This window comes from Arachis hypogaea, chromosome 9 (genome assembly GCF_003086295.3).
Source record: "Arachis hypogaea cultivar Tifrunner chromosome 9, arahy.Tifrunner.gnm2.J5K5, whole genome shotgun sequence".
In the NCBI taxonomy this organism is placed as follows: domain Eukaryota; kingdom Viridiplantae; phylum Streptophyta; class Magnoliopsida; order Fabales; family Fabaceae; genus Arachis; species Arachis hypogaea.
Window position 1 is genome coordinate 6,473,387 of NC_092044.1, and position 20,826 is coordinate 6,494,212.

The window sequence follows — 20,826 nt, forward strand, 5'->3', positions numbered from 1 at the left end:
TCTTTCAATTAAAAAAGAAAAATTGAGATCATCTATTTACAATAGAAACAGGTTTGGTTTAGTTTATAAGAGGAGAAGTAAGTAGTCTGATTACTAGTTTTAGTTGTTTTAGTTCTTGATTGCTATTAATTTACTATCTGTTTGATCTCTTTGAGCTGCAGTAACAACCATAAGGGCAATAGTCTTAGTCCTAGTTGCTGCCTATAAATACTAGTTGATTAGTTAGTTTTTTAGATGTAGCGTTAAATATACTTTTTGAGATGCTGTCTTGGTAACTCAATAATTAAACTCTAAAGATATAATTAAAACATCAGAAATAAAATTTAAAATAAAATAAACGTTAAAAATAATTTTAAAAATTTTAAGATATTTTATTCTTTTGTTTAAATAGTAATTAACTTTTTATAGTTAATACTAGTTAATTTTTTAAATAATATTTTATTTATTTTAAATTATAAATTATAAACCTAACTACTAAAATTAATTAATATTAGCTAACTAAAATTAAAGGATTTATAACATTGACTATCCATGTATCTCAATTAGAATTTAGTAGTGCGTAGTTTGTAGCACTGTAGCAGTACTTTGAGTGCGAGAGTGGAGCTGTTTGGAAAAAATGGATCCTTTTAAGTTTTTTAATAATCAAAGAAATAAAGTGTAATTTTTTATTTTTTAATATTTTTTTATATTTTTTAAATCTTACTTATAAAATTAATAATAAAAAATTATATTTTATCCTTTTAATTATTAAAAAAGATTGAGAAGATCAGCACCAAAAAATTTGAGGTTGGTGTCGGACAAGAGCACGAGGAATACGAATAGGATTGATGACTGAAAATGTTAACAGCAACCCATGTGAATCAAAATCAGAATACCATTTCCCTCTATTTCTTTCTCTTTATTCATCCCCTCACACACACCTCTCCTTTTTTTACTCTATTTTGAACCAAAAGAAGTTGAGATTTTAAGCATATAAAAAATAAAAAAAATTATTATACAAATGCAAACAAGTTTTATTATTGATCTATTCTAAATTTAGTTATTCTATTGATTGACTATTTAGTTAAAAGAAGGACAAGTTACTTAAATAAATAGAATAGAGAAAACGTTTACCCAAATGTGCAAAACTGATTCTTGTTACCTGCATGTACAAAAAGTTATTTCTATGTAATCCGTGGCAACCCACCACGGTTTCAAAACGTGCATAAACCGTAGTAGGTCCTAGTGGATTATGGCCAAAAGATATAGAGTGTAAACCGTGGTAGGTCACCACGGTTTACTAAGGAGAGATGGCGTGCATAAACCGTGGAGAGTCACCACGGTTTATGAAGAAACTTGTTTGCACATAAAACCTTGTGGGTCACCACGGTTTATGTGTGGTAAATAATGGCCAGAAAATCTTGTTAATTTTATGTCCAAGAGACACAACTTATTTTTTATTTTTTTTTATTATTCTTGTTAATTTTTTATAATTATATTTTTTATTATTATATTTTTCATCTCAAATTTTTTTAATGAAAAAAATGAGAATAAATTAGATTTTCATAATTTGTTCTAGTTTATCACCAAGCAGAATTACAAGAACACAAAATTTTGTGTCTCTATCCATCAGTGTCTTGTCCTGTCCTATTTTCAGTGTCTTATCCTATTTTGTTGTGGAAAACAAAGGCAGCCTAATAAATACACACTATATAGTACATTTTATAAAGAAAAAAAATCATCTATTTCTATTGAATATTTATAATAAAATTTTTTCGTTGTCTTTATGTATTATTGACTAATATATACTATAAAATTTTTACATGTATTATCAATTAGTTTTTCATTATGTTTATCCCTATTTTTCATTTTACACTATATTTAAATATTTATTATACTATAAAAAATATTAATGAACATAATAAAATAATTACTTATTAATATTTTTTAGAGTACTCATTAATATTCTTATAATATAATAAATATTTTTTATTTTAAATTTAACAAATACTAATGAATCAATATATGCTTATATGTGAATTTATTAAATCTATATAAAAGATTTAATCAATAAGCATGTTAATGAATATTAATATACCAATATTAACAAGTAATTATTTTATTGTACTCATTAATATGTTATAGTGTAATAAATCTTTATTTTATAAATGAAAAAATAAAGATGAATATAATGAGAGAGGTCACCTTAAACTTAAACGAATTTTTGAGTAGTTTTTATAAGTTCGCCTAAGATTTTGAAAACTTCATAAAAACTCAAAATAAAAAATAAAAACACAGATTCCAAACATTAATGTTAGTGTAATTTATTTTTAAAAATATTTTTTTATTTTATAATAGAAAAAAATCCAAAAATTTCATGGTGTTTATTATTGGAGTCTAATTTTTTTCTAATTTATTTTACATAACAAATTTTAAATATTTTAAATTTATTAAATTTCATCATTTTAAATTAAATATTAATTTTTTATTTTTTAGTAAATAGACATCAATTTTTTAAGCACTATAAAAATCATTTTCTTAGTATTATCTGATTTTTTTTATTGTACTCTTTCTATTATAAAAAGCTGTTGTTGATAAGACATAATTTAAGATTCTGCTAATAAATTTATTGTGCTAATAAATTCATTTTCTATTGGACATAAAATTAACAAGGTTTTCTGGCCATTATTTACCACACATAAACCGTGGTGACCCACAAAGTTTTATGTGCAAACAAGTTTCTTCATAAACCGTGGTGACTCTCCACGGTTTATGCACGCCATCTCTCCTTAGTAAACCGTGGTGACCTACCACGGTTTACACTCTATATCTTTTGGCCATAATCCGCTAGGACCTGCCACGGTTTATGCACGTTTTGAAACCGTGGTGGGTTGCCACGGATTACATAGAAATGGCTTTTTGCACATGCAGGTAACAAGAATCAATTTTGCACATTTGGGTAAACGTTTTCTCTATTCTATTTATTTAAGTAACTTGCCCTTAAAAGAATGTAATAAAAATGTATAAATTGATTTAGGGTCGTTTGAAAAGTTTTAAAAGTAATTTTTTTTAGCTTTTAACTTATGAAAAGTAATAGTATTAATGTCTGGTGCAATTTTCAAAACCAGATTGTAACTTTCTAAAAAGTTATTTAAGAACTTATAGAGAAGTTAAAAAGAATGACTTCTCTCATAATACTATTATTTTTTATCATATTTTTATAAAATAAATACTTTTAGAACTAAAAATCCAAATACAAAATAATTTATTTATAAACTACTTTTAACATAATTATTTATTGTTTAGGCTATTTTTTCAAAAATAGCTTAATTAAATTATTTATCCAAACTGGACTTTAGTGATTGATTTTAATACACATATAATTTTATATATAAATAAATATGTGTGTTTTTAATAAAAAATACTTTAACAATACAATTCCTTGATAGATTATTGATTGCCAACTTGATTTTGATAATTATGTAACACTCATATCAAAGCAAAAATGAGTAGTATAGTATATGGTGGGTAATAATGCTCGTATGAATATAAAATCAAATAGTGTCTATAATGCAATATTATCTCACTAAGACACTAACTAATACTTTGTTTTTTTTCTCTCCTATAAAATATAGTATTGTCTCAGTAACTTAATAAAGTAGTCTTTTTATTATATAAATTTTCAAAATTCTATCCATTTGGCCACTTTTTAATTTAAATATGGAAGGAAAAATAATATAGGATGCAATTATGAAATGTATAAGTATTTTATGCAACTGTGGTGTTAAAAATAAAAATCGTACCGTTCAATTTGTGTTTAAAAATTTAAAAATATTTGAGATACATCGGATAGTCCAATTTAAATTTAAATTTTTTCTCTTACACTAGTCAGACTCAGACTGTTCTATTAGGAGGCTTAATTTAAAAAAGAAAAGTCAGATAGTCAAATTTATTCATCCTGTATTTTAAAAAAATTGTCCTACATCCATATGTAACACTCACATTCTCCACAACAACGCACAACACACATGCTTCTCATATCTAAAAAAATAGCATTATTTGGCTATAATCTCTAATAAATTGTTATATACTAATGCAACATTTTGAAAATCTTTTTAAATTATAATTTTATTAATATATTGAATACATGGAAATTAAAAGAAGAATAAGGCCACACAGGGTGTAGAAACTGGTCCAATCATATATAGGTGAAGATAAACACACATACATAATTACACTACATATATAGATGAGTTGGAGAAGAAAGTGATGGAGGCTTATATAGTCAAACACAAAAGGTGACATTGATTTTGGCCAAAGGAGATGGAAGAAAAGAAAAAGGCATCTTTATAATCTTTTTACAACGACAAGTCAACTAGGATTATGGCTCAATATATATACATGCCCATCAATAAAGAGAAAAAACACATACAACAAACAAATACCCTTCAATCATTCTGCCAACTCTTTCAGCTTTTAGAGCTACCAATATCCACTTATTAATTATTATTGTTGTGTTTGCATTCTTATTACCTTGTGACTTTTAATTCAGATTTTTTTCCAAAAAGCACTCCCAACAAATCACATCTACACCCAATATAAACAGTATAATATAGTACATAATGTTTTTGTTAATTATTATTATAAAGAATTTTATATATATTTAACTAAGTTTATTATTAGTATGTAGTTATTATGACATCATATAAGTGTAGAGATAAAGACAAGACAAAAATTGTATATTATTGTAATTATTTATTATTTTTATTTTTAAAAGAACAAAAATACAACGAATTTATAATGTTACGATTATCTTCACCTCCAAACAAACATTTTTATATTTTGATTACACATGTATATATTATATTACGAGAAGAGTTTTAAGTATACCGAAAATACCGATATTTAAGTTGTTTTAACTGTTGATTTAAATTATAACAAATATATATAATATATATTGAAATCAACGGTTAAAATAACTGAAACACCGGTATTCTTGGTACACTTAAAATTTTTCTTATATTATGTATGTTAAAAAATTCAAGATATTAACTCAAGAGAGAATTTGATATTTAGATACTATTATATGAATAAGCAATAAAAAATATTTATTTATAAGTTAAGAATATTTTTTACAGCCATACAATCATGTAAGATGACTATTTACACGATTAATTTAAAAGATAATTATTTTTGTTAAAGTAGTGTTATGTGATTAAATGTACGTATAAAATAAATTTACACTGACAGTGCATAAAAATTAAATTCAATCTAAATATAATAAAAAAACCTAACCTAATATATTTTTCTTTTAGACAAATAAAATTTTTGAACATTTTAATATATATAAAAAATAAAACTAATACTTAATTAAAAAATTAAAAATGAAAACTTTACATTTTTATTTTTAATCATACAAAAAAAAAAAATTGAAGACACTAGTTACAAAATCTAACAAGAATGTATGGCTAAGAAAGAGTGTGCTTTTTGCTGTATCTATATTCTCTAGCTACCAGCTTAGCTTTCCCTTTACATTGTTTAGGTGTGTCTGCACCTTCCCTATCTCACACAAAGATAACTCACTACTTACATGAAAATGACAAACATGCAATTATACCATATCATTTCTATATCTTTAGCCTAGCTTCGTTCTTTATCAATTAACCAAAGACATTTTTAAACAAAATTTATTAATTTCCCTTCTCATGTAAAGGTAGGAGAATATAATAATATGGGTAGGATCATAGATTATTGGTACGTACTATGTATATTTGTCCCCTTTTTTTTAATCCTTTCCTTTTCATGTGTGTATGATGGAGGCTCAGTACACAAGAGCATTGGGATTCAGAGGAATCTTTCGCTGCAGAGATGTTTTGCCTTTACAAAACCAATGAAAGTTGAGGTGGTAACGCCACTTTCAATGCATGCTTAGCTTGCTTATTATTACTATATCAATTCTCAATTTATCAATATATTACTTACATTGACCTAATAATGTGAAAAAGCATATATATATATATATATATATATATATATATATATATATATATATATATATATATATATATATATATATATAGTCTAAGCTAGGGGTTTAGGGATAAGCATATCTGTCTCGCATTTCCCTTCTTGTAAAGTTCCTACTTAAACACACATGTCATTATTACCCTAATGATATGTATGTATACCTTAAGAATATATAATCATAATAATTAGTCTCATATATATAATGTAATTATAACTATGTGTTTTAGTAGAAATTAAATAAAATATTATAAATTATATTTTCCTTAGATTTTACTAAATATTATTTGGTAGGAAATATTAAACTATTGAATCTAAAAACAAGTAGGTCATATATATTCTTTAATTTATTTATAATTGAATATTTATTAATTTTTTTGTCAAAATCTTGTTACTACATTTATTTATTTAAATTTATTATTATTACTAGTGAATTGATAGGTATATAATTCCATCCATATCAATTCACTTGTTCTATTTTTTAATTCTGAAAATAAATTGATTAATTAAATAATAGATATAATCTTGTATAAGTGAGGAGAAGATGACATACTTACTTAGGTCTCTTTTTTAATATTTTAATTTTCAAATGCTGCTATTAAAAATATATTAGTAGACTTATGAACAAGATAATTTAAGATAATGATCTGAGTAGAAATAAATTAAACTAAAACTAACTTATCACATTTAATTTCTATAATTAAACCACAAAACAAAAAAACATTAGTTTACAAGCTAACATGCATGCACATCTGTCATATTAGCGAATGCTCCCTCTTCTGAAGAATCCAATGCTTAATAATATGTGCTCCCCTACCATATAATATATAATTAACAAACTTTATTCGGACATATTTTCTCTCCATACCTATATCTATATAATATTTTGTTGCCTCTTGCTAACAAAAACATGTGTGGCCATACAGTTTTGTTGTTTTGTATTCATGTTTTTGTTGTGATTGTGAATATAAGATTCAAATTAAAGCAACAATTATATTTATTTTTATATCCCATTTAATCACTATCACCTAAATTAAACTAATCATTGTTGTCTAATATCTTATTTTGGAATATAGTAAATGTAGGGACTTTCCCCAGTACCTAATATTGTTCCAATACTTAACCAAAGAGTTATATATATATATATAAGAAAATTATGTGTAATTTTTAAATAGACATGCATCTTTTAGTTGAATAAAAAAAATTAAATCCCATAACTACATATATAGAAGGTTCGGTGGAATTATAAATTTATGTTCATAGACAATGCAAAATTGTCATTTTTAACTCTCAATAATTGAATGAAGCATAAACAAGCTTAATATTTGAAATTATACAGATATTTAATTATATATTTGTAAAATAAATCTCTCACACACTTGCTACAAAAAATAAAAATAAAATGAAAAAGCCCAAATGAATAATTTAATTGAATAAAAATATAAAATTACATAGTGGATGTATATTAAAATCTCTTTATGTTCGTTCCATTAGGCCTATAAAAAACTCTTAACTTTCAATAATGATAAGAAAATAGTGTAATTTATGTTATTTTGCTATCTATTGATGATGATCCAATAATGATTCTTAATCTATCTATCCATGGACATAATTGAGTATCCAAAATAAGTACTTAAGGAACTAAGATTGTAGAACGTCCTTCCCTTTGGGAAGATTTACACAACAATATCATCAACAAAAACTAAAAAGTAACAAAATAAAACAAAATTATATATTAATGATTAAGAAAAAAGAAAAGAAAATCCATATACACATTAAGATTGAGCTAATAATTAACCTTAATTAATTAATTACCAATGCTTTTGAGGTTGGTTTTGGTGATCATTCATACAGTTTCCCATAGCAGCAATGCTGAGAATGTCACTATGGGAAAGTGGCCTTAGACCCAAGAAATCCCTCGTCAGCTCTTCTTTTGCACCGCCGCCACGGCCACCACGGTCATTGGCGGTGGTGGTTGTTGTCTTTGGAAGAGTATCATGCAACAAGAAGTTATTATTATTATTGCCATCATTACCATTACCATTATCATCACCATCTTTCTTTGTGATATTATTATTACTAACAAGAATTCCACCAAAGGGATCATCAAACTGTGCCGCTTCAAATCCAGAAGAGAAAGAGTTCATCATCATGACATCATGAAGAAGAGAAGAAGAAGAAGAAGGAGCAGCAGTTGTGGTGGTAGTGGTAGTGGTGGTGGTTGTGGTGATATGGTTATGGTTATGGTGGTGGTGATCACGTGAGGACAAATTCAAAGGAAAGTGATTAAGAGTGGCAGAAGGATTAACAGACACGTGACTTTGATGGTGGGGCCCAATGCTGCTGCTCATGGTTGCACCCATCTGAGCTGCTTTTTGCAGCAAAGCTGTTGCTGACATGTGAGCTGAAGGGTACCCTTCAATTGTGGGACCACCAACACCTACAAGCCTAGGGTTAGGGTTTGGATTTGGATTTGGGTTCTCATTATTTTCATGGAGATTCAAAAAGTCTTGACCTTGATGATTATTTTGTGATGGGGTTGGAGTATTACTACTACTACTGCTACTTCCAAGCCATGGGGGTAGTTCTGTCCTAACAAGGTTGAAACTTTGGTGGTGTAACTGTAATGGCTCTTTCTTCAATGGGAAAATTTGGGGATTATTGAATTGATGATGAAGTTGGGGTATTGTTGTTGTTGAAGTGGTGGTGGTGGTTCTTGCTGTCTCTTGTGCAAGTGCATCACAGAAGGCTCTGTGGGTTATGAAACTGTCCCTCCTGTAATTGAAGAAAGAGAGAGAGAGAGAGATCATATCAGAAAAGAGAATCACAAACAAACACACACAAGAAAACAAAAACTAATGAAAGATGTTACTTAAAGTGTTAGTACTATTGTGTTGTGTATGACACTCACACACTACACTACTCCAGAAATTATTCAAACACCATTATATTTATCTTTCTTTCTCTCTCTCTCTCTCTCTGTCTTTCTTTCCAATTTAAAAACAAAAACAAAAAAATTAAACAAAGGAAATTATCTGGGAGTACTTAAAGAGTGGATAGTGCATGTTAGGTGGTACATTTAATTAAAAAAAAAAAAAACAAACTAAGAATCTGCAGTCTCATGAGGTGTTTATACTTTATGGGAGACTTCTATATTAATGAAATAAAAGGTCCATTCAATAGTGTATCATGTCTCATCTCTCCTCCTATATATCCAAGAAAAAAATGTTAACACTCTTTCTATTTTAAAACACCAATCATTTTAGAATTTAGATTAACAAAACTGCTAACAAGTATTGGTAATTCTAATACACTATTGTATATATTACAGACCTCAAAACTTTTCTCTATTGGAATAAATTTTCACTTCTAATATCTCTAGCATATGTTCAAAGACCAATTTACCATAAAAACCGAAAGAAATGAACAAAATAAATAAATACTAAATGATTTCAAATAATAATTCAAACACCATATCTCAGTCAACCTCGGATTTCAAAAATCACATCCTTCATAAATGAGAGTATAGATGTTGGTCTGACACTTGTGGTGAATAAAAATTAACTAGAACTCATAGTAGTAGTAGTAAATTTCACATGTCATTCATTATTTTCCTAATTTATCATTTCTTTTTTTTTTCTTATTACTTAATTTTCTTAAGCATTTATGTCATCCTCTTCTGCATTTTTGCCATAAAAATTTACTTAAACTTTAATATTCACCTAGCAGCCCACCAAAATCAAAACAAATACACAAATTTCAAACTCACTAACAATATCATTGACAAATTAATTATCAAAACAAAATAATCGAAAACAACTGCATCTGAATTTTCATCGCTGTTAAAACATACTTCAAATCTTTACCACTTAACACCACATATCTTATCTCACAAAAAGCAGCTGATTCAGTAATTTTTAATCGTTGATTTCAATGTTTGCATTTTATATAATTTGAATGATACAAGAACAGGAGTTAGTTACCTTGAGAAGAGAGTTCCACAGTCACATCTGTACTCTCTAGTGCCACAGGTCTTGGAATGCGCTTTCCAATCAGATTGAACTGCATACTTCTTTGAACACTTCTCACACTTCCACTTCTTCTCACCATGCTTCCTACAGAAGTGTTTCTTGATCCCAGTCAAGTCCCCCAGAGCCCGTGACGGGTTGTGGTGGACGCAACTGGGTTCAGGACACACGTACACTTTCTTCCTTATCTCTTTGCTTGTTCTCTGCTTCAGCTTCCATGGTAGGTTGTGGCCTCTTCTGTGGAGTTGTAGGTTCTGGTCTCTCTGAAATCCTTTGTTGCAGATCTCACACATGAATCTGTTTGTTGCTAAGAGAGATTTGGGAGATAAAGCTATTACCTCAGCATCTGGGTCTGAACCAATTAGAAGAAAAAAGAAAAACATCTTTAATTACATAACTCTCTCAAGAAAAAGAAGCTAAGGAAGAAGAAGGGAACCTGGGTTGCCGGGAAGATTTCTCTTTTTCTTTGATGGTGGTTGTGTAGAAGTGTCAGATGATGTTGGTGGTGGAGTCATGAAGGTTCCAATTTCAGTTCTTGTACCTGAGGAAACACTGTTATTACCTTCGTTTGAAGCTGAAGTCAAATTAGACATGTTTTCTTCCACTACCACCACTTGTTGCTGCTGCTGATTTTGTTGTTGTTGGAACATCAAACTCTTCATCATGCTCATATGATTAATTACTTGATTTCAAATAAGCCTCTAAGAATGGTAGCTATGTATATATATATGTCTACGTATGAGCCATAGATCTTTTTGTTTTTGGTTTCTGGGATCTAGAGAAGAAAGGTTGCCGAAAACAGAAAAAGTAGAAAAAAGAAGTGAAGTGCAGTAATAGAGTTGATACTTGATAGTTGATAGTGAGGAAAATGGTATCTAAAATCCCGGTGAAAAGAAAGGGAAAAAGGAAAGGGAAAAGTTTGATGAATATATAGTATTCTTCTCTCTCTTGAATGAATGAAAGTGATTTGGTTTCACATTAAGCTTAAGGTAGTGGTGGTTTTGGCAGTGAGGCAAAGAGACAAGTAGTAGTTTTGGTTTTTATTGAAATGAAGAGATGAGAAGAGAAGAGAAGTGGAAGAAGCTTAGGAAGAGAAGGAGGAGGAGAGTGAAATATTATGTTTAGTTTTATAAAGCTAAGATGAGAGAAAATCCAATTATGGCCACACAAATATGAACAAAAAATATAGACAGAGAGAAAGAGAGAGAGGAAAAAAAAAAGGTGTGGATGAGAAGGGTTTTGTTTGCAGTAGAAATTAGAAAACCACAAGGAGGAGGAGGGAACCCTACTGCTAACTCTCTCTATCTTAATACCTTATATTAACAACAATATTATTCGTACATTCAAATCAGTAATTAATATTAATTTGTGTATATATATATATATATAATTTAATTTATTTTTAATATATATTTATATTTTAATATGTATTTATACTCGACTATTCTTAGTTCGATTTGGTAGTTGATTTTGATAGTATACCTAACATAATCGTTATATTAAATAAAATGAAAACTCATGTGTAATTAACTTTATCTAGTATTGATAGTTAAAAGCTGTTAAATAATTTAATAAATTTAATTAAATTGTCATCTAATATCTAACGGTCTCAACTATCAATTTCATATAAAATTAACTATATCTAAATTTTTATATAAAAATATCTCTACTAAATATGATACTTAAAAATAATTATAAAATTATTTAATATATTTAATTAAATTATTTAATATAATATTTTAATATTTTAACTAATATTTTCACATAATAATATTGATATATGAGTAATTATTATAAAATAAAATGTTCAAATTTTAGTCATTTTAAGGATAATTATTAGCAAAATTCTAATGCATTTTATATGCATAATTTGTTTTAATAACATATGACTAAATGATTGTAAAAAAATTATTTTAATAATACTGTTAAGGACTTAGATATTACAGGGTGTTCAAAATTTTTCATCGGGTATTATATAATACTTAATGTTATATATAAAGAGAATTCTTTTTCTTTATTAACTAGTTTTTAAAATGTAATTTTTTATTTTTCTTAGATAGTTAATAATGATATCAATTAAATTACTCTATATATATCTAGTTAATATAATTATAAATTTAATTTTGATACATCAATTTACACTGATATCAAATTAAATTCATTCTTTCAAATAATATATATATTAGAATTTCACTAAACAAATAGTGATGTATGTACTATGTAGCAGTGATGAATCAGTGTTGTTGAAATAAACTTTTGTTCTTATTTTATACACATCCTCGCTCCTTGTAATTCTCCTTTGGACCATAAAGTAAGCACAAAAAAGGGTTGAAAAAAGCATCATAAAAAGATAAAAGAGAAAGTAGTATGATTTGAATATATGGAGGTATAGATAGACAAATAGTAGTGATGAGTGGGAGAAAGAGAAAAATATGAGAAGGGGAAAGTGTTTTGTATGTGTCAAGTTCAGTTCTACTATTATTTTAAATTATTACTATTAGACCCTTCTATCTTCTAGTTTCTTATTTCTATCGATCGGCTTTCTATATTTACAGTGATATGATTGATTCATTGATTAAATTCTAACAAGCATGGCTAAAAGGTATCTCTAGCTACCTTAATTCTTTTTTATACAATTTGTTGTTTCATTCTATATCATTGTAGCTATTGACTATATAAAAAGCTGAATTTCTGACAATTTCTGCATGGTTCTTTCAATTATATCATAAACAAAGAACTTGATGGCTTATTTAAATATACATATATTGATATAGATCTACTAAAGCTGCCTAACAATAATAATATTACTGTTCAGAGACACCGATTTTTTATTTTAATATAAAAGAGTGAATAGAATTTTATATTAATGTTATAAAAAAATAAAATTTTATAATATTTTAGAGGTGTTATTTTGTACAAGTATAATATGTAAATTATGTATTATACTGATAATATATAGTCTGTGTATTTATAATACACTGACTGTGTATTATAATTTAATATTAAAATAATACAATATGTAATTTGTGTATTATTTTTATAAATTAAAAAAAATTATTCTGATAATTTGCATTCTATAAATTCTATAGTTTTGGACTTTTGTAAAAAACTATAACTTTTAATATTAAAAAATTACACTAATTTTTATCTAATATCCAAAAAAAATGAACTCAAGAGACATTTCTAATCTTATAATAAAAAAATAAATTTAAATATTATATATAAGTTTATTATTATTAAATAGAAGAAGCAAGATAAATTAGTTGTAATAATTAAGTAATTAAGTAATGAGTATTTAAATTGAATAGGAAAATAGTATAAAGTTGTGAAGTTGCATTATTGTCTTTTATATTACCGCCATATCTTAACAGCCACAATATTTGTCGCTCATGTCATTTTCATTTATTATAAGTCATTATCAGTATGAAAAGCATGCATTACGAATAATATAATTATATAAGATTATTAATTTCAAGTTTCAACTTGGAAGAATCAAATTGGAATAGTCTTACGTGGACTACATTGGTTTGATGATATACTCAATAGTGGACCTTAGTTTCAAATTTTTGCGGACTTATTTTCGACTATAATGACTTAAAAATAATATATTTTTATAAATTATATATGTTTCAAGACATAAAACATAATTCTCACGCTATTTGATATTTCTAGGGATTATATATATTTCGAATATTTTGATTCTCATCAAAGAGATTGAGAAAGATTTTAAATATAAAATTACTAAAAAAACTCTTCAAAATAGTGATAAAAAAAATTTATAGTTAAACAGGTTGAAGATATTTTAATAAAGCTAGTTTTAATGTATTAATAGGCTAAACAATTTTTATACGCACATCAAAATATATATTTTTAATAATTAAATAATTAATATTTAAATAATCATTTAAATAAATAGATATCATTAAATAATTGTATAAAATAGTTTATACTTTAATTGTATCATAATTAAATTTATTTTAATAATTATCATCAAATGTATAAATATATTTCTATGATATGAATTATTGTAAACAACAAGACTTTATTTTTAATTACTCTTGTAAACTTAAAAATATTCCAAGAAATTCGTAATATTAAACAGACGAATATACTAAAATTTTTTCAAAAAAGAAAATATTCTCGTCATGTCATGTATATAATATTTTTGAGAGGATAATTTTTGAGAATGCAATTTATAACATTGAAATAAACGAATCTGGATATTCTAAATTTTGAATTTTACTTTAGAAAATAAAGTGTGATTTTTTATTATTTATTTTATATGTAAGATAAAAAAAATATAAAAAAATTATTTAAGAATAAAAAATTATACTTTATTTTCTAAAATAAAAATTCAAAATTCAGAGAAATTTAAAATAAACACGCACTCAAATATGTTGACTCCGGAGTCAAGAATATATTAGTAAAACTATTTTGCCAGAAGTGGAAGTGTTTGTTTTCTAATAATTCATTATTTTCTTAGCTTAATTATTCATGTAATAGAATTTAGAGTAGTGGTTCCTATCTTAATGCGTGGTTTATATTTAAGGGTTACGGTAAATTAGTTTTTTTTTTTTTGGGGGGGGGGGGTTACAAATAAAAAAATTACACTTAATTTTAATGCATTATAAATATAAAATTGTTTTATAGGTACATCTAATTATGATCATATCATTAAAAAAATATTTTTTATTTTAACTGCTCGAATGAATAGTCTTAAAAAATTATTATAATTACAGGATTGTACAACGTTTTAATACTACATAATAATAAGTACATGAAAATTAAACTCTTAAAAATTATATTGCTGATTAATTTTTATTTCTTTTTCCAGATTTACCCTAAAACGGATAACCATTTAGACCGAAAGATCCACAACAGGGAGAGAAGATTTAGATGATGATGATGATGGAGAGAATCGGAATATCTACTCAATTAAGCATTCCATGAATTGAAGCCACTAACCGAATACATAAAAGGGTGTAAAAAAATTGTTTGTTATTAGTTCCTTCTAGAGAGCCAGAAAAGATATATCTTTGTTAAGAGGGTATTGCATAATCGGTTCCCACTTACTCCCATCCATGAATCATGAATGTGGTTTCAAACTTCCAACTGGTTTATCCGTAGATTTCTCATATCTACCTAGTATGATATATATCATCACCACATTTTGGTGGAGATATAAAGTAGTCTTTGGAATAATATCAAATTGGCAGAGACTACCCAAATATATCCAAAAATTCATCACAAAATTAATGTTGAAATATATCAAAAATGGATAAACCTCAAAAAAATTTAAATAATTACAGAAATAATAAAAAAATCTTTTAATAAGCAGCAAACGAAGAGTTTATATTTAATTCTTCAAAAATATTATTTATACACTAAAATTAACCATTATGTGTTTATACATAAATATATTAAGATAATTTGAATTTCGCCTTTGTGTATTTATCAACCGATTGATTCATAACAAACTCCTCAATAAAATTTTTATCAATGATGCTAGGGAATCAAGATGGTTCCAGCAAAAAAAATGTCTCTGGATGAATCCAAAACTTTTATATGGATGGTGTTTATATTAGGTATTAGGATATTTCTTTTCTTTGTAAATTAGATGGTTTTGAATCTTTTCTGATTTATTATGTTTTAGGCATTTGAAGAGGAAAGAATGGCGAAGAGACGGAAGCTAATTGAATTAATTTTCGTGGTTCATGTTGCAAATTTAAATGTGGTAAACATTTAATAACCAATATTTTAAATCATAAATAAATAAAGCTAATTACTATATTTATAATTAGTTAAGTTATTCTATTTTTGATTGATTTGGAATTGATTCTATATATTTTTTCAATTTTTATTTATAATAAATTAAATATTATTTTATTAAATTTAAGAATACCGTAAAAAAAATTATATATATATATATATATATTAAAAGTTTATTTGTAATTTTTATGTTTTAAAATTATTTCTGTCGTGAGCAATATAAATTTTTAGATAATATTTTATTATATACCTTATAAAATATCAAAATTTTCAAAAATTGAATTGATCATTAAACTCATAAAAGATAAACAGGGTATGACCTTTGACTCGATGTATGTATCGGTTTCAATTTATTTCTCCACACTCAACAGAATACGATTACAATGACGATATGTAATGCGCATCTTAGACATTGATTCCCGGTGTTTCTCAATAGCTGATAACAGGCTTTGTGACCACACATTACCGGACAATGTTAAATCAAATACGAGTAATCAATTTTATTGTGTATGTCGTTAGTAGTGACAATCAAATATGAACATTAATAAAGTATATATATATTGTAGGATATATCCAAATAAATTTCTAAAAAATTTTATTATATTGGGTTTTTTAAACTTTGTATAAGTAAGTATATAAATCCTTATCTTAGTTAGATTCGTTATTTTTATTTGGACAAATAAATTTTTAAAAAGAAAAGTTTAGGGGGTTAGCAATTTTTGTGTTTTTTAGCCAATACTTAACTATCAAAACAAAAATGAGTGATCTTTCACTATTAGATGTAATCTCATACCATTAAAAATACTATTAATGACTAATTAATGGTTATAAAACACTAAAATTATTGACCCTTAATATTTCTCCCTTTAAAAATATAACGAAAAGATTTATAGATTATTTTGTAAAGTTTAAAGACCTCAACGTAATCATTTTTTTTGGAAATATCTAACACAAAAAATTTGGGACCTATTTGGATATATATTTTAAATATTGAATTTATTTGAGTATATTATGTATACACTAAAATCAGTTATTAAAGTTAACTACTAATATAAAATACGTATTAGAATATAAATAATTAAATATATATTTAAAATAAATTAAACTACATATGTATTTATATACAAATATATTGATAGATGATTTTAATGACAGATTTTAGTATACGAATAAATTTTTAAAATTTATTTTGAAAATTTTTTTATTGGTGACTGTAAAAAGCAATCTTTTTTCACATTTTTTAACGCGTTTTTAAATGTTAACTATTAATACACACATTTTTAACATTTGTGTGTGCCTTTAATTTTTTTTACCATGTTTTTATTTCTTCATTTGTATTTGAAGATGAAAGTCATGCGACAGTACACAAGACCCAAGTGTGGAGGACATGAGAGCTGCAGATCATAGAAGTGGCCCCTACTTTTAAAATGATGATGCCATTCATGTGGGTTCCACACTCATTTGTCTATTTTCTAAAACAAGTATTTTCCTTCCACTTTCAAGTGTAGCCTCCTACACTACACATGTAGTACTGATGACCTTTTGCATCAACAATATACCAATTATCATATGAGAAGAGGCAATTCAAATGCATGAATGTGTTTTTTTGTTAACGTGATAAGTGTGAGAAGTGTATAAAGTTAATTTTATATAAAAAAATAAAAAAATAAGAAGTTTATAAAATAAGAGATTCATTAATTTAAAATTTTAAAATTTTGAGTTAAATATGTGTTGTCTTATCTTATATTCTCTCACTTAATTTCTCCGTAAATAGTATTAATTGATTAGTATTGTTTAATGGTAGATATTCGCTGAAAATTCTCTAATTATTTTTATGCAAACATATTTTATTTTAGTCATTGGATAATATATTATATTTGATTTTAATATATTATAAAAATATTATTTTTATTTAAAATGAAGTTAAATAAATAAGTTATATTTTTATAAAAAGATATTTTTAGTATTCTTATTGAAAAAGTTGTCCTGTTTAAAAAATTACATATTAGTCATAATAAATTGAGAATTAACTATATTGTATACAGTGGCGGAGTTTAGTTTAGATAAGGGGGCGATGGTCCCAGACTTTTTATAAAAAAAATTAATAGTTAGTTCAATTAGCTTAAATACTTTATTATGACTTAAAATACTCAATAAATTCAATAAGTAACACTCTCTTTATCTTTAAGTTTAAATATAAAAAATTAAATATTTTTTATTTATTTAATTTATTATTATTTTATATTTTACTATTTATTTAATTTAATTTTTTATATGATAAAAAATAATAGAATATTCAATAAGTATTAATATTATTGTATTTGTATAAATTGATAAAAAAATTCAGTAAATATTATAAATTTTAATATTTGTCCTTCTAATTTCTTTTTTACATTTTCTATAGGATATATTCAAATTTTTATATAAAATAATAATAAAAAATCAAAGAAGTGATGCATTTTTTAAGAGGAAGGCTAATATTTAAGAAGGAGAACATATAACTTTTATGATATCAACACCTGTAGATAGTTCTTCTACTTTAATGAATCACGAAGAAAATGAGATACAACCTTTAAAAGTTTAAAAAGTTATATATAATGAGTTTGACCTTAATTTTTTGGAACGAGATCCTAAAAAACGGCTTTAAATTGGCAATATCATCCAAACCAGAGAGATGAAGTTAGACAAACTTATCTTAAATGCAGTCCATATCAAAAATATTTTAACAATTATTCTCTATTTGGTCCCAAAATTTTATTTCACGTTCCGCCACTGTATATGTACACATAAAAATAGTCACTAACATAAAAATTTGTATAAAATATATATTAAATATATGTATTTATATAAATAGATATATAGTATTTGATTTTTTATTGTACTGCATTTTGATTAATCATATACTAGAGTTTCTTTCTACAAATTGATATGTCATTATATATTAGCATAATCACAAGGTGATTACATTAAATTATTATTGCTGGCATAGCCTTTGACGAATTGCATCCCAGAGACATGAAAAATTGAAAAGTGAAAACGACTTATGGAGAGAACGATCGCGTCCCTATCTCCTTCGCCTGAATTATTATTTTATAATATAATGATCGAAGAATAGTGTATTCACTATATTGTAAATTTAAAATCCTTCTATTTATTTGTTTATTTATTTTTAAGAAGCAAATTAAAACAAAACGAAAAACACAGCTAATTTGAAATGGTGAAGTAATATTCTTATTTGCACGGATTTTATTTTGTACATACAGTAAAACTCATTAGCCAAGAACAAATTCATAAATAAAATTTCGATTTACAAAAAATTAATCATCCATAAAACGTCAAGCTCAAGGAAACGTAAGCAAGCTCTAAAAGCCTCCATAAAATCAGGTTCATAGATAAATTATGATCCCCTAATTGATGTTATTGTATTAATAATTATGAATGTATTAAGTTAGGATATACTTATTTTAAAGTTGAGCTCGCAATTTATTATACTTAACTTTCGGTACATTATTTTATTTAAGTTTGAAATTTTTTATTTTATGATTTTAGGAATTGAATTGAACCAGCTGGTTCAATTAGATTAATTGAAAACTTAGTCAATTCGGTTCAACAAAAATTCAATTGTAAAAAATGGGTTTGAAAAATGGTTAAGTATTTATGTTTTTAGGAAAAAATTTTTTATACAAAAATATATTATCTCATTATATCTTATTTGATTAATTTACTTAAAGCGCTAACAAATTATAGTTTAAGTGGCATAATTTTTTTATACTCATTTAAAATCGTGGATTCGAGTCTCACTTCTAATTTTGGAAAAAAAAATAATCTAGCTTAATCTTAATCAAACTTTTAAATTTTTGAAATTTCAATTTAGCAATTTTTATAGCTTTTCAGATTTGCTATGAAAAGACAAAAAAAAATGCTCCAACACTAAAAATTATAAGTTTTTAACTATCACGTATGTTTAATCAACCATAAAAATAATCAAATTTTTTAGGGTGTAACAATCGAGTCTTTTGCAGCAAAAACTCAAACAGTTTTATGAACATCAAACTTAAATTACCACTACTTTTTATATTTTTATTCATATTTGATTATAAATATAATTCCAATTTAGTTAAATTATTTACAAAACTTAATTAAAAATGTAAATTTTTATTATAGGAAAAGTATAGGTAGACAATGAAATTACTAAACAATGTGAACAATGGATATATAAAAAATTATCAGATATTTCATTTCACTAGATGTGCGAATGATTATTCTAATATTAAGATTTAAGTTATTAATTTAAAAATATAGTGTGTTTTAATTTGATTGATGATTGTTTATGTTGTTCAAAAAAGTTATTGGTTACCTAGCATTATCCCTTATTATATTAATTATAAAAATTGATTATAAAGATGAATTTAATTAGATTATATTAATTATGAAGGTCTATTATAATGTGAATACGAGATCAAACTCTTTTAAAGCAAAAAAAGTTGATAAAAAAAATAAGAGTCTAATTATTTTTAAATTAAAATAATAAAATTCACATAAAATAAAAATTATGAATTTAATGGTGATTAAATTATTACATTATTATTTTATAATTTATTTATTTATTTTTTTCGTGAACATAGACTAATTAATAACTATTTTTATGCAGTTGACTAATTATTAATAACTAGTTTTTTAATTTTGTTAAGGAACTAAATTTTTGTCTAATAATAAGCCAATAAAATATTGAACGAATAAATGTTAAAATTAAAAAAAATAAATATTGATTAATTATTACTTAAAAAAATTTGATTTTGCTAATAATAATTTAAAAAAAAAAAGAAAGATAAGGATATGCTTCTCTGGCAGAAGGAGGACGTCGCATCCTTTCAAATGGGTGGCAATAATCCTTTTATAATTTTCATGCCATACTTTTGAGTGCTGATTTGATTTATTAATTTTCCATTGTTCCTTATCAACACTTATTTTCACAAGTCACATGCTCTATCATCTATCCATGGAGTTCCGTTGCAAATGCCCCGTT

General features: G+C 25.3%; 1 protein-coding gene across 1 annotated transcript; it reads right to left on the minus strand.

Moving 5' to 3' along the window:
• Positions 1 to 7,615: 7,615 nt before the first annotated feature.
• On the minus strand, positions 7,616 to 11,309 carry LOC112710143 (protein indeterminate-domain 7). Its single transcript, XM_025762258.3, has 3 exons — positions 10,468 to 11,309; positions 9,987 to 10,383; positions 7,616 to 8,778 (listed from the first exon to the last, which is right to left on the minus strand). The coding sequence occupies exons 1-3, from the start codon at positions 10,700 to 10,702 to the stop codon at positions 7,815 to 7,817; spliced, it is 1,596 nt and encodes a 531-aa protein (XP_025618043.1). The 5' UTR covers positions 10,703 to 11,309; the 3' UTR covers positions 7,616 to 7,814.
• Between the last annotated feature and the right edge of the window lie 9,517 nt (positions 11,310 to 20,826).

Bases quoted from the DNA above. Each gene is read 5' to 3' on its own strand.
- LOC112710143 (XM_025762258.3), bottom strand. From the start codon at position 10,702: ATGAGCATGATGAAGAGTTTGATGTTCCAACAACAACAAAATCAGCAG. The intron at 10,384-10,467 runs GTTCCCTTCTTC...TAATTGGTTCAG, and splicing joins AAATCTTCCCGGCAACCCAG to ACCCAGATGCTGAGGTAATA. The intron at 8,779-9,986 runs GTAACTAACTCC...CTTCAATTACAG, and splicing joins TGTGGAACTCTCTTCTCAAG to GAGGGACAGTTTCATAACCC.